The 16,284-nt window shown below is 30.2% G+C and overlaps 1 protein-coding gene across 1 annotated transcript; it reads right to left on the bottom strand.

Moving 5' to 3' along the window:
• Positions 1-13,247: 13,247 nt before the first annotated feature.
• LOC132159207 (C-type natriuretic peptide 4-like) lies at positions 13,248-15,799 on the bottom strand. Its single transcript, XM_059568751.1, has 3 exons — positions 15,617-15,799; positions 14,400-14,692; positions 13,248-13,556 (listed from the first exon to the last, which is right to left on the bottom strand). Coding segments are annotated over exons 1-3 (390 nt in total). The 5' UTR covers positions 15,713-15,799; the 3' UTR covers positions 13,248-13,555.
• Between the last annotated feature and the right edge of the window lie 485 nt (positions 15,800-16,284).

Genomic DNA, 16,284 nt, shown 5'->3' with positions numbered 1-16,284 from the left:
TGTATGAACCACCACAAGCTAAACAGGAAGTGTTTGCCTGAACTCACTTGGTTTTGCAAGAGAACACAAATATCTTTGCGAGAGATTGCAAAAGTTTTGCGATAGAACACAAAAGTTTTGCGAGAGAGCGCAAATATCTTTGAGAGAGAATGCAAAAGTTTTGCGAGAGAACGCAGAAAATAAAAAAAATATTTTTTTTCCTCCCACCCCAAATTTTTTCACTCACTGATTTTTTTCACACCACAACGACCCTTTAGGCGGTCCGTAAAGTTTTACATTTTTTTTTTTATTTCTTGACTTTCATTCTCATTTCTATTTCCTACAAAAGTAAATTATACATGTCAACTATAAAATAACCAGTAAAAATCATTTTTTTAAAATGAATCTGAGTATAATTACTGAAGGTTAAAGGTTGGACCACTTTATCTAACACATTCAGGCAAAGCAATATTTAGACACCTTACAAGAAAACTAACATTTTTTTTAAAGAAAAGTTTATTATTTGGATTATATTCCCTGTTAAAGTCAGTATTTAATAAAACAAGGACTGTCAAAATCTGCTTACATTTAGTGAGCAACCTTCTAAATTACGAATAAAAATCTTAAGTTGTTGGTTTTTGACCTTTCACCATGACACAGTCCTCCTTTGAGGTGTGGCCACAACCACCAGTGTCATATTGCATCAACCAAAACTATTTTTTCATTTAGCGAAACAGTGTTCCTTTAATTAAGAACTGTTGTTATGCTATTATGTTGTTATAGCAAACGAGCTTAAACAGCCCACTTTACCTGAATTCACCCTATTATGTACGTTTTAATGCACAGTAGCTGACTATGTTCACTGCAAGTTGTACCCTGTATAACAGTGTACATGACAAATGAAAATCCTGCTTATTGATTAAGTCTTTTGAGTTGCCTCTATTCAGTGAATCATCAAGCTTGTTAGCTAACGGTTCATAGGTTTGCGATTGATTGCGATAATATTTCATAATTCTAATTTTAAACCTTGTAATTCTGATTTTTTATCTCATAATTCTGAGTTTACATCTCAAAATTCAGTTTATATCTCACAATTCTGAGTTTATCTCGCAATTCTGAGTTTATATCTCATAATTCTGAGTTCATATCTCATAATTCTGAGTTTATCTCTCAATTCAGTTTATATCTTGCAATTCTGAGTTTATATTTCGCAATTCTGAGTTTGTCTCAAAATTCTGAGTTTATATCTCGCAATTCTGAGTTAATATCTCACAATTATGAGTTTATATCTTGTGAGTTTATATCTCGCAATTTTGTTTAAATTTTGTAATTCTGAGTTTGTATCTTGTAAGTTTATATCTCGCAAATCTGAGTTTATATCTCACAATTATGAGTTTATATCTTGTGAGTTTATATCTCGCAATTTTGTTTAAATCTTGTAATTCTGAGTTTGTATCTTTAGTTTATATCTCACAATTCTGAGTTTATCTAGCAGTTCTGAGTTTATATCATATTTCTGAATTTATATAATATTTCTGAGTTTATATCTCACAATTCTGGGTTTATATCTCACAATTCTGAGTTTATCTAGTAATTCTGAGTTTGTATTATATTTCTGAATTTATATCACAATTCTGAGTTTATCTCGCAATTCTGAGTTTATCTCACAATTCTGAGTTTATCTTGCAATTCTGAGTTTATATCTCGCAATTTTGAGTTTGTCTCAAAATTCTGAGTTTATATCTCGCAATTCTGAGTTAATATCTCACAATTATGAGTTTATATCTTGTGAGTTTATATCTCGCAATTTTGTTTAAATTTTGTAATTCTGAGTTTGTATCTTGTAAGTTTATATCTCGCAAATCTGAGTTTATATCTCACAATTATGAGTTTATATCTCGCAATTTTGTTTAAATCTTGTAATTCTGAGTTTGTATCTTTAGAGTTTATATCTCACAATTCTGAGTTTATATCTCACAATTTTAAGTTTATATCTAGCAATTCAGAGTTTATCTCGCAATTCTCAGTTTATCTCGCAATTTTGAGTTTATATCACAATTCTGAGTTTATCTAGCAGTTCTGAGTTTATATCATATTTCTGAATTTATATAATATTTCTGAGTTTATATCTCACAATTCTGGGTTTATATCTCACAATTCCGTTTAAATCTTGTTATTCTGAGTTTATATCTTGTGAGTTTTATCTCACAATTCTGAGTTTATATCTTGTGAGTTTATATCTCGCAATTTTGTTTAAATCTTGTAATTCTGAGTTTGTATCTTTAGAGTTTATATCTCACAATTCTGAGTTTATATCTCACAATTTTAAGTTTATATCTAGCAATTCAGAGTTTATTTCGCAATTCTCAGTTTATCTAGCAATTCTGAGTTTATATCATAATTCAGATTTTATATCTCGCAATTTTGAGTTTATATCACAATTCTGAGTTTATCTAGCAGTTCTGAGTTTATATCATATTTCTAAATTTATATAATATTTCTGAGTTTATATCTCACAATTCTGGGTTTATATCTCACAATTCTGAGTTTATATCTCACAATTCTGAGTTTATATCTCGCAATTCCTTTAAATCTTGTTATTCTGAGTTTATATCTTTAGAGTTTATATCTCACAATTCTGAGTTTATATCTCACAATTCTGAGTTTATATCTCGCAATTCCGTTTAAATCTTGTTATTCTGAGTTTATATCTTGTGAGTTTTTATCTCACAATTCTGAGTTTATATCTTGCAATTCTGAGTTGATATATCACAATTCTGAGTTTATCTAGCAATTCTGAGTTTATTTTATATCATATTTCTGAGTTTATATCTCACAATTCTGAGTTTATCTAGTAATTCTGAGTTTGTATTATATTTCTGAATTTATATCACAATTCTGAGTTTATCTAGCAATTCTGAGTTTATCTCACAATTCTGAGTCTATCTAGCAATTCTGAGTTTGTATCATATTTCAGAGTTTATATCTCACAATTCTGAGTTTATATCTCACAATTTTGAGTTTATCTAGCAATTCTGAGTTTATATCATATTTCTGAGTTTTTATCTCATAATTCTGATTTTATATCTCGCAATTCTGAGTTTATATCTCACAATTCTGAGTTTATATCTCACAATTCTGAGTTTATATCTCAAAATTCTGTGTTTATATCTCGCAATTCAGAGTTTTTATCATAATTCTGAGTTTATTTCTCACAATTCTGAGTTAATATCTCACAATTATGAGTTTATATCTTGTGAGTTTATATCTCGCAATTTTGTTTAAATTTTGTAATTCTGAATTTGTATCTTGTAAGTTTATATCTCGCAAATCTGAGTTTATATCTCACAATTATGAGTTTATATCTTGTGAGTTTATATCTCGCAATTTTGTTTAAATCTTGTAATTCTGAGTTTGTATCTTTAGTTTATATCTCACAATTCTGAGTTTATCTAGCAGTTCTGAGTTTATATCATATTTCTGAATTTATATAATATTTCTGAGTTTATATCTCAAAATTCTGGGTTTATATCTCACAATTCTGAGTTTATCTAGTAATTCTGAGTTTGTATTATATTTCTGAATTTATATCACAATTCTGAGTTTATCTCGCAATTCTGAGTTTATCTCACAATTCTGAGTTTATATCTCGCAATTCTGAGTTTGTCTCAAATTTCTGAGTTTATATCTCGCAATTCTGAGTTAATATCTCACAATTATGAGTTTATATCTTGTGAGTTTATATCTCGCAATTTTGTTTACATTTTGTAATTCTGAGTTTGTATCTTGTAAGTTTATATCTCGCAAATCTGAGTTTATATCTCACAATTATGAGTTTATATCTCGCAATTTTGTTTAAATCTTGTAATTCTGAGTTTGTATCTTTAGAGTTTATATCTCACAATTCTGAGTTTATATCTCACAATTTTAAGTTTATATCTAGCAATTCTGAGTTTATATCATATTTCTGAGTTTTTATCTCATAATTCTGATTTTATATCTCGCAATTCTGAGTTTATATCTCACAATTCTGAGTTTATATCTCACAATTCTGAGTTTATCTAGCAATTCTGAGTTTATATCATATTTCTGAGTTTTTATCTCATAATTCTGATTTTATATCTCGCAATTCTGAGTTTATATCTCACAATTCTGAGTTTATATCTCAAAATTCTGTGTTTATATCTCGCAATTCAGAGTTTTTATCATAATTCTGAGTTTATTTCTCACAATTCTGAGTTAATATCTCACAATTATGAGTTTATATCTTGTGAGTTTATATCTCGCAATTTTGTTTAAATTTTGTAATTCTGAATTTGTATCTTGTAAGTTTATATCTCGCAAATCTGAGTTTATATCTCACAATTATGAGTTTATATCTTGTGAGTTTATATCTCGCAATTTTGTTTAAATCTTGTAATTCTGAGTTTGTATCTTTAGTTTATATCTCACAATTCTGAGTTTATCTAGCAGTTCTGAGTTTATATCATATTTCTGAATTTATATAATATTTCTGAGTTTATATCTCAAAATTCTGGGTTTATATCTCACAATTCTGAGTTTATCTAGTAATTCTGAGTTTGTATTATATTTCTGAATTTATATCACAATTCTGAGTTTATCTCGCAATTCTGAGTTTATCTCACAATTCTGAGTTTATATCTCGCAATTCTGAGTTTGTCTCAAATTTCTGAGTTTATATCTCGCAATTCTGAGTTAATATCTCACAATTATGAGTTTATATCTTGTGAGTTTATATCTCGCAATTTTGTTTAAATTTTGTAATTCTGAGTTTGTATCTTGTAAGTTTATATCTCGCAAATCTGAGTTTATATCTCACAATTATGAGTTTATATCTCGCAATTTTGTTTAAATCTTGTAATTCTGAGTTTGTATCTTTAGAGTTTATATCTCACAATTCTGAGTTTATATCTCACAATTTTAAGTTTATATCTAGCAATTCAGAGTTTATCTCGCAATTCTCAGTTTATCTCGCAATTCTCAGTTTATCTCGCAATTTTGAGTTTATATCACAATTCTGAGTTTATCTAGCAGTTCTGAGTTTATATCATATTTCTGAATTTATATAATATTTCTGAGTTTATATCTCACAATTCTGGGTTTATATCTCACAATTCTGAGTTTATATCTCACAATTCTGAGTTTATATCTCGCAATTCCGTTTAAATCTTGTTATTCTGAGTTTATATCTTGTGAGTTTTATCTCACAATTCTGAGTTTATATCTTGCGATTCTGAGTTGATATATCACAATTCGGAGTTTATCTAGCAATTCTGAGTTTATTTTATATCATATTTCTGAGTTTATATCTCACAATTCTGAGTTTATCTAGTAATTCTGAGTTTGTATTATATTTCTGAATTTATATCACAATTCTGAGTTTATCTAGCAATTCTGAGTTTATCTCACAATTCTGAGTTTATCTAGCAATTCTGATTTTGTATCATATTTCAGAGTTTATATCTCACAATTTTGAGTTTATCTAGCAATTCTGAGTTTATATCATATTTCTGAGTTTTTATCTCATAATTCTGATTTTATATCTCACAATTCTGAGTTTATATCTCACAATTCTGAGTTTATATCTCACAATTCTGAGTTTATATCTCGAAATTCTGTGTTTATATCTCGCAATTCAGAGTTTTTATCATAATTCTGAGTTTATTTCTCACAATTCTGAGTTAATATCTCACAATTATGAGTTTATATCTTGTGAGTTTATATCTCGCAATTTTGTTTAAATCTTGTAATTCTGAGTTTGTATCTTTAGTTTATATCTCACAATTCTGAGTTTATATCTCACAATTATGAGTTTATATCTTGTGAGTTTATATCTCGCAATTTTGTTTAAATCTTGTAATTCTGAGTTTGTATCTTTAGTTTATATCTCACAATTCTGAGTTTATATCTCACAATTTTAAGTTTATATCTAGCAATTCAGAGTTTATCTCGCAATTCTCAGTTTATCTAGCAATTCTGAGTTTATATCATAATTCAGATTTTATATCTCGCAATTTTGAGTTTATATCACAATTCTGAGTTTATCTAGCAGTTCTGAGATTATATCATATTTCTGAATTTATATAATATTTCTGAGTTTATATCTCACAATTCTGGGTTTATATCTCACAATTCTGAGTTTATCTAGTAATTCTGAGTTTGTATTATATTTCTGAATTTATATCACAATTCTGAGTTTATCTCACAATTCTGAGTTTATCTCACAAATCTGAGTTTATCTTGCAATTCTGAGTTTATATCTCGCAATTCTGAGTTTGTCTCAAAATTCTGAGTTTATATCTCGCAATTCTGAGTTAATATCTCACAATTATGAGTTTATATCTTGTGAGTTTATATCTCGCAATTTTGTTTAAATTTTGTAATTCTGAGTTTGTATCTTGTAAGTTTATATCTCGCAAATCTGAGTTTATATCTCACAATTATGAGTTTATATCTTGTGAGTTTATATCTCGCAATTTTGTTTAAATCTTGTAATTCTGAGTTTGTATCTTTAGAGTTTATATCTCACAATTCTGAGTTTATATCTCACAATTTTAAGTTTATATCTAGCAATTCAGAGTTTATCTCGCAATTCTCAGTTTATCTAGCAATTCTGAGTTTATATCATAATTCAGATTTTATATCTCGCAATTTTGAGTTTATATCACAATTCTGAGTTTATCTAGCAGTTCTGAGTTTATATCATATTTCTGAATTTATATAATATTTCTGAGTTTATATCTCACAATTCTGGGTTTATATCTCACAATTCTGAGTTTATATCTCGCAATTCCGTTTAAATCTTGTTATTCTGAGTTTATATCTTTAGAGTTTATATCTCACAATTCTGAGTTTATATCTCACAATTTTAAGTTTATATCTAGCAATTCAGAGTTTATCTCGCAATTCTCAGTTTATCTAGCAATTCTGAGTTTATATCATAATTCAGATTTTATATCTCGCAATTTTGAGTTTATATCACAATTCTGAGTTTATCTAGCAGTTTTGAGTTTATATCATATTTCTGAATTTATATAATATTTCTGAGTTTATATCTCACAATTCTGGGTTTATATCTCACAATTCTGAGTTTTTATCTCACAATTCTGAGTTTATATCTTGCAATTCTGAGTTGATATATCACAATTCGGAGTTTATCTAGCAATTTTGAGTTTATTTTATATCATATTTCTGAGTTTATATCTCACAATTCTGAGTTTATCTAGTAATTCTGAGTTTGTATTATATTTCTGAATTTATATCACAATTCTGAGTTTATCTAGCAATTCTGAGTTTATCTCACAATTCTGAGTTTATCTAGCAATTCTGATTTTGTATCATATTTCAGAGTTTATATCTCACAATTCTGAGTTTATATCTCACAATTTTGAGTTTATCTAGCAATTCTGAGTTTATATCATATTTCTGAGTTTTTATCTCATAATTCTGATTTTATATCTCGCAATTCTGAGTTTATATCTCACAATTCTGAGTTTATATCTCACAATTCTAAGTTTATATCTGATAATTCTGAGTTTATCTCTCAATTCAGAGTTTATCTTGCAATTCTGAGTTTATATCTCACAATTCTGAGATTATTTAGCAATTATGAGTTTTTATCATAATTCTGAGTTTATTTCTCAATTCAGAGTTTATCTTGCAATTCTGAGTTTATATCTCGCAATTCTGAGTTTATATCTCGCAATTCTGAGCTTATATCTCATAATTCTGAGTTTATATCTCGCAATTCTGAGTTTATATCTCATAATTCTGAGTTTATATCTCACAATATCTCACAATATCTAGCAATTCTGAGTTTATATTATATTTCTGAATTTATAACAATTCTGAGTTTATCTCGCAATTCTGAGTTTATCTCACAATTCTGAGTTTATCTAGCAATTCTGAGTTTGTATTATATTTCAGAGTTTATATCTCACAATTCTGAGTTTATCTCGCAATTCTGAGTTTATCTCACAATTTTGAGTTTATCTAGCAATTCTGAGTTTGTATCATATTTCAGAGTTTATATCTCACAATTCTGAGTTTATCTCGCAATTCTGAGTTTATCTCACAATTCTGAGTTTATCTAGCAATTTTGAGTTTGTATCATATTTCAGAGTTTATATCTCACAATTCGTAGTTTATATCTCACAATTCTGAGTTTATCTAGCAATTCTGAGTTTGTATCATATTTCAGAGTTTATATCTCACAATTCTGAGTTTATATCACACAATTCTGAGTTTATATCTCACAATTCTGAGTTTATATCTCACAATTCTGAGTTTATATCTCACATTTCTGAGTTTATCTAGCAATTCTGAGTTTGCATCATATTTCAGAGTTTATATCCCACAATTCTGAGTTTATATCTCACAATTCTGAGTTTATCTAGCAATTCTGAGTTTGTATCATATTTCAGAGTTTATATCACACAATTCTGAGTTTATATCACACAATTCTGAGTTTATATCTCACAATTCTGAGTTTATATCTCACAATTCTGAGTTTATATCACACAATTCTGAGTTTATATCTCACAATTCTGAGTTTATATCTCACAATTCTGAGTTTATATCTCACAATTCTGAGTTTATATCTCATAATTCTGATTTTATATCTCGCATTTCTGAGTTTATATCTCAGAATTCGGAGTTTATATTTCACAATTCTGAGTTTATATCTCGCAATTCTGAGTTTATATATCATTATTCTGAGTTTTTATCTCACAATTCTGAGTTTATATCTTGCAATTCTGAGTTGATATATCACAATTCGGAGTTTATCTAGCAATTTTGAGTTTATTTTATATCATATTTCTGAGTTTATATCTCACAATTCTGAGTTTATCTAGTAATTCTGAGTTTGTATTATATTTCTGAATTTATATCACAATTCTGAGTTTATCTAGCAATTCTGAGTTTATCTCACAATTCTGAGTTTATCTAGCAATTCTGATTTTGTATCATATTTCAGAGTTTATATCTCACAATTCTGAGTTTATATCTCACAATTCTGAGTTTATATCTCACAATTCTAAGTTTATATCTGATAATTCTGAGTTTATCTCTCAATTCAGAGTTTATCTTGCAATTCTGAGTTTATATCTCACAATTCTGAGATTATTTAGCAATTATGAGTTTTTATCATAATTCTGAGTTTATTTCTCAATTCAGAGTTTATCTTGCAATTCTGAGTTTATATCTCGCAATTCTGAGTTTATATCTCGCAATTCTGAGCTTATATCTCATAATTCTGAGTTTATATCTCGCAATTCTGAGTTTATATCTCATAATTCTGAGTTTATATCTCACAATATCTCACAATATCTAGCAATTCTGAGTTTATATTATATTTCTGAATTTATAACAATTCTGAGTTTATCTCGCAATTCTGAGTTTATCTCACAATTCTGAGTTTATCTAGCAATTCTGAGTTTGTATTATATTTCAGAGTTTATATCTCACAATTCTGAGTTTATCTCGCAATTCTGAGTTTATCTCACAATTTTGAGTTTATCTAGCAATTCTGAGTTTGTATCATATTTCAGAGTTTATATCTCACAATTCTGAGTTTATCTCGCAATTCTGAGTTTATCTCACAATTCTGAGTTTATCTAGCAATTTTGAGTTTGTATCATATTTCAGAGTTTATATCTCACAATTCGTAGTTTATATCTCACAATTCTGAGTTTATCTAGCAATTCTGAGTTTGTATCATATTTCAGAGTTTATATCTCACAATTCTGAGTTTATATCACACAATTCTGAGTTTATATCTCACAATTCTGAGTTTATATCTCACAATTCTGAGTTTATATCTCACATTTCTGAGTTTATCTAGCAATTCTGAGTTTGCATCATATTTCAGAGTTTATATCCCACAATTCTGAGTTTATATCTCACAATTCTGAGTTTATCTAGCAATTCTGAGTTTGTATCATATTTCAGAGTTTATATCACACAATTCTGAGTTTATATCACACAATTCTGAGTTTATATCTCACAATTCTGAGTTTATATCTCACAATTCTGAGTTTATATCACACAATTCTGAGTTTATATCTCACAATTCTGAGTTTATCTCGCAATTCTGAGTTTATCTCACAATTCTGAGTTTATCTAGCAATTCTGAGTTTGTATTATATTTCAGAGTTTATATCTCACAATTCTGAGTTTATCTCGCAATTCTGAGTTTATCTCACAATTTTGAGTTTATCTAGCAATTCTGAGTTTGTATCATATTTCAGAGTTTATATCTCACAATTCTGAGTTTATCTCGCAATTCTGAGTTTATCTCACAATTCTGAGTTTATCTAGCAATTTTGAGTTTGTATCATATTTCAGAGTTTATATCTCACAATTCGTAGTTTATATCTCACAATTCTGAGTTTATCTAGCAATTCTGAGTTTGTATCATATTTCAGAGTTTATATCTCACAATTCTGAGTTTATATCACACAATTCTGAGTTTATATCTCACAATTCTGAGTTTATATCTCACAATTCTGAGTTTATATCTCACATTTCTGAGTTTATCTAGCAATTCTGAGTTTGCATCATATTTCAGAGTTTATATCCCACAATTCTGAGTTTATATCTCACAATTCTGAGTTTATCTAGCAATTCTGAGTTTGTATCATATTTCAGAGTTTATATCACACAATTCTGAGTTTATATCACACAATTCTGAGTTTATATCTCACAATTCTGAGTTTATATCTCACAATTCTGAGTTTATATCACACAATTCTGAGTTTATATCTCACAATTCTGAGTTTATATCTCACAATTCTGAGTTTATATCTCACAATTCTGAGTTTATATCTCATAATTCTGATTTTATATCTCGCATTTCTGAGTTTATATCTCAGAATTCGGAGTTTATATTTCACAATTCTGAGTTTATATCTCGCAATTCTGAGTTTATATATCATTATTCTGAGTTAATTTTTTATGTATTCTTAATCCTCTGGAAGAAACAAGCCAGATGTCACAGACCTGTAGGAATTTCAGGTTTGGTCATACATTTTTGGAACAATACGAGGGTGAGTAAATGATGACCTCTTAATTTTTTGGGTAAACTATCCTTTTAATAGGTGAAGTAAGGTAACAAATTCTACTTTGATAAGGTGACATTTTTTTCCAGTGAATGAATTTTACAACTCTGGCCTATGAGACAATGCAATTATATGCTTCTCATACAATTAGGACAAAGACTACAAGTGAGAGAACACATGGTTTTTAAGTCTTATTCTGTGTAATCTGTAACCACAGAACATGTAAGATGTTCACTCTGAAATCTGACTCATCTCATCCATGCCTTCAGTTCTCCCATCTTCTCCTCTTATGCAAAAGGTCTGTCCTCAACCACACTGCAACATGCATTCAAAGAGGACCCTTTTACTGGAGATTATCAGTGGCCACAAGATGGCATCATTGGATTTTAAACGGCAGCTGTAACGTCTTGAAAGTGCAGCTCTGTAGCAGTAAGCACCTGCAGGCTATTAGGGGTACTGCAACTTCAGACCAAAACAAGTAGGCTATTTCTTCATTTTCTGTATATTCTTAGGTGGAAAGTTCAGCTTTTGGTTAATTTTTTTAATATTTGATTTAGGTTTTTTTTTCAGGACATATTTTGAATATATATATATATATATATATGAATATATATATGAATAAAATCAAATGTATTAGATTGGATTGGATTGAATATATATATATATATATCCTTTAAAAGCACTCTACAGATATATACAGCACTAACTCATTAATATATATATATATATATATATATATATATATATATATATATATATATATATATATATATATATATATATACCATCTCTTTCTTACCTTATTATAACCTGAAGAACATTATTTTGCCACAAATAACTTTTTGTGAAACAATTCGAGTTTAACATTTTTTTTACTTTATAGTCATGATAAAATGATGAAAAAAAAAAAAAATTAAACACTGCAAATATTACCATAATATTGCTATAATAATATAAACATTAGAATGAGTTGAATGATGGATTAATGATACTACATTTCAGCTTTGCTTCACAGAAATGAAGTACATTTTATAATATATTCACACAGAACTCAAGTTATTTTAAATTGTAAAAATATTTCACAGTTTTTACTGTATTCTTACTATAGTGCTATTAAATATAGTGCATTTTCATTCATTCATTACTTACTCGTTCATTAAAATCAGTCAGAAACTGTATCCTGTTGGGATTTTAAATGGCGAGGTTGTAAAATGTATCCTGTGTTAATCATATAATTCTAAACCTTAATATTAGTTATATCATTGTGTAGTTACAACAGCTGTTTTGACATCTAGACAAGCTCTTGTTCTCCCAGTTCCTCTAGTAAGCTCAATGACCACGTTTTTCTTCATTTGTTGAACTGGAGTGAGGTTATCTGTCAAAGAGCCTCTTCCTTTGCGATATGTAGACCCGAACGAGCAAGCGTGAATCATATGAAATCCTTTTTTTTTTTTTTTCTTGTGTAATTCTCCTTTAAGAGCACTCTACAGATATATACAGCACTAATTCATTAATAAACCTGCTGTTTTGCCCACTTAGTGTAGTGAGCAATGTTCTTGGACTCCTTTCTGCCATTTCAGTTAAAGTTGTGCTAAATGCTGGTCTAATGTTTGAGAGATTCATCTGAGCATGCGTCAGAGGCTCAGATCTGTCCTCTCATGCTCCCGCTTATGCATTATAGCAGGTTGTAATAATGAAATACTCCGTATAGAGGCCGTAGGCTTTATACTCACTGGCTTTTCTGGGAGAAAATCTCCTATTTGGCTGATTTCTATCCAAACATCCACAAAACAAGATGTTATTGTGTTATTGTTTTAATTTCTAAAGAAAATGTATTTTGTTTATTGATTTCAGAGAATATGTTAAATTAGTATTTAAACTTTGGTTTGTTAAATTGTTAAACTTGATATAATGCAGATTTACAATACACAATCTTGCTTATTAGATAATTTTTTTTTATATATTTATATATTTTTACTGAAATCCATATATATATATATATATATATATATATATATATCTCATCATTTACACATAATTAAATGGTCAAACCTGTTTTCTTTTTTGCATTTGTGCATTTTTTAATGACTTTTAAAACATTTACAACTATTGGAGACAGAATAGTTACAAACAGAATTGACCTGCAGTTTGCATTCGTTTCAAAATGTTACATAAATAAAACTCATATTTATAAATATATCTTTTATAAACATATAAATAGTTTTTCAACATAAATACATTTATGCGAGAATGAAATACATGAATGTACAGCGGCAGCAACAATATACAGCTTTTATCCACGTCATCTGCCATGTGTTCCTTTTTATTTTGTACATATTTTTGAAATCTAAATATGTGTTTCAGTTGTACGTTTCATTGTCCCCACAATGGTTCTCGTTGTGGCTTCGTACCATGAGTCCGATTCTTTAGGTTTTTCCTCCGAAGAGGAGCAACTAAGTCTGTTCTGGCCCAAATGGATGGCGTCCTCGATTAGCTCTGGAAAAGAGAGGAGACTGAGTCAGATGGATGTAGACGTGTGTGACGAATGCGTGCGTGCACACGACAGACGTCAGATCTCTGACAACCGTCCTGCATCACACAGTCAGATGTCGTTCTCATCAGTGTGCCACATGACGCACTAATAGTTAGTTATAAAAGTACACTCCAGATCTCTTAAACCCACTATTACAGAAGTAAAAAATTAAGTTTGACACACAAAATAGCTTCCCGAAATCATATGGTTCCTGTTATAATGGCAGGTCAAGCTTGTTGAATCAAAATAAATGAATGAATTTAATTTGAAAGAAGTATAGCTGCAAATATCAAAGATTTTGTTTGCTACAGAAAAAATAATAATAATAATGTGCTAAATATTAACTAGTAAAATAACATGAAATTCCCCTAAAGAAAATATCTATAAATACTGTATTTATAATTGAGACTATGCAGACACAAAAAAAAATTTATATATATATATATATATATATATATTTTACAGAAACAATATATGTGATAATTCAATTATATACATACACACATACACATATATCCATAAAAAAAACATTAAATCAGTGAAATTAATTATCTGCAAAAAGTAAATATCTACAAATACTATCTATAATCTATAAATACAAAATTAACATACCGCAAAAATAAAATGTACATATACTTACATTATATATAATAATTCATTTTATCGTAACTACAGTTTCTACGGTTTACGATCAATCAATCAATGATTTAATTTAATAAATATTATTATTATTATTTTTATTTCCATGAAGTTACCGGACACTGTTTGTCTACGGATGTAATAGTGAGACGTGTTGAGACTCTCACCATGAGAGATTGTTTGCGGACGGAGACGGCTGGCAGCCCATCCCGCTCATGGTTCCTATCCTGTCCATCTTGTGTCCGAAGCAGCCGCTCCTGGCCGTGGATCCTCCCTTCTTAGATCCAGCTTTGAGTCTGCGTGAACCGGGCTGATCGTTCATGATCCTGGCCCAGGGGCCCTTGGCCCGAGTGTCCAGGCGCAGGTCCCTCAGCAGACGGACCCTGTCCTCCATCCTCCTGCGACTCTCAGCGGACCCCAGCAGCTCAGACAGCTCCTCGCCCAACAGCATCCGCAGGGACTGTGGGACACACAGACACCCTCAGTAACACTCACCTGCTCTCATTTACACGCTACAACTCTGAGAGAGAGCTTTCCGTGCATCCTTTCCAGCTTTATACACAAAGATCAAATCCAGCATACAGTGGTTCTTCAGCTTGTAGATTAAACTATTCATATTAGTAAACCCTGTTAGGGAAGTGGTTCAGAATATACCAGACAAGTTTTATATTTATAATCTATTTGTTTTATGTTACAGTCTATCCATCATCGCTGTTTATAGGAGATGTGATGGATTTAATGTAAGGCATCGTTTAGATGTTTCTCCTGAAATAAGATAAAAACGACGCGGGTGCACCAGCATCTTTGCGTTTGTTTTCCCCTGAAACTGTTTTCCGAAAAGACAACGAAAAAGTTCCCGTTTGCTTCCAAGTGAACCGCACTGATACGTCTTAAAAGAAGCGCCTTCTCTGTTTTTCACGCCTGCGAATGAGAACCTGTTGATATATATATATATAGGTATATATATATATATATATATATATATATATAAATCATATATCTCTCACAACAGGTTCTCTCTATATATAAGCCACAAAAAAAAAATGAATCTGTAGTTTAGCTCAAATAGTCTTGCGTCCGGACAAGTGTCATCTTCTGCGATCTAATGATGCTCGAAATGCTTTTACATGATGATGAGGAGGAGGAGAAGGGCTTACAGATGAAATTAAAACTAGTCTGTTTTGAACTTGAGATGATCTTTGTTTATTTAGACACTCGTAGTTTGATGCATATTTTACGCGTAACTGCATATCCAAGCTTTAGCGCATGCATCTTGTACCCAAGTTTGTAGACCTCGTATCAACTTTTATACATCAAACCAGACTCTTAACTGCATCTATTGCTGACTATATGACATATGGTTTCTCATTAGTGTCCCACTCACCCTCTGTTCCTCCAGCGTGAGTGGTTTTGTCTCGGTGCTGACCGACAGGAGAGTCAGAATAAGTCCACAAGCCACCAAATGCGAGATGAGGATCATCGTGATGCTGCTTCAGATGTCAGTGCTCGTCTAAACCTTCATTAACTCCCAGAGGTGTCGAGCTCAACTCTTACTCAACGCAATCTCGGCTCAGAGTTTTATAGCCGCTATGACATCACTCCGGTGACGTCACGCCCCCCCCCCTCCACCCCACCCTCACGCGCTTTACCTTTGGGTGGCTGCGTCATAGGTTACTGTTAATTGTATCTGAAGTGACCGACGTGGTGTTTCTGTAATTGATCCGAGGATATTCGTGCCTGATATTTGGTCTAGTCCAGGTTTGCAGTGACCACTTAAATACAGGCGGGAACAGAACAATCAAGAGAGATCATTCATGAATCACAGGACAGGGGAAACTTGAAGTAAGATTTTTTTTTTTCTGCAGCTGGCACAAGATTAAACTACGTCTTTTGCCTTAATGCCATACGCAGATTAAAAGTCCTAAAAGTCGTGTTTACATTTAGATTACACATCAAACGATTAATCGCGATTAATCGCATCCAAAATAAGTTTTTGTTTACACAACATATGTGTGTGTACTGTCTTTATTTATTATGCATATATAAATACAC

This window comes from Carassius carassius, chromosome 16 (genome assembly GCF_963082965.1).
Source record: "Carassius carassius chromosome 16, fCarCar2.1, whole genome shotgun sequence".
Lineage (NCBI taxonomy): Eukaryota > Metazoa > Chordata > Actinopteri > Cypriniformes > Cyprinidae > Carassius > Carassius carassius.
The sequence above is the reverse complement of the archived record's forward strand: the minus strand, read 5'-3'. Positions and strand labels throughout refer to the sequence as shown.

Excerpts from the sequence above, each read along its gene's own strand:
- LOC132159207 (XM_059568751.1), bottom strand. The coding sequence starts at position 15,712 with ATGATCCTCATCTCGCATTTGGTGGCTTGTGGACTTATTCTGACTCTC. Across the intron at positions 14,693-15,616 it reads TCACGCTGGAGGAACAGAGG|TCCCTGCGGATGCTGTTGGG; the intron begins GTGAGTGGGACA and ends TGTGTCCCACAG.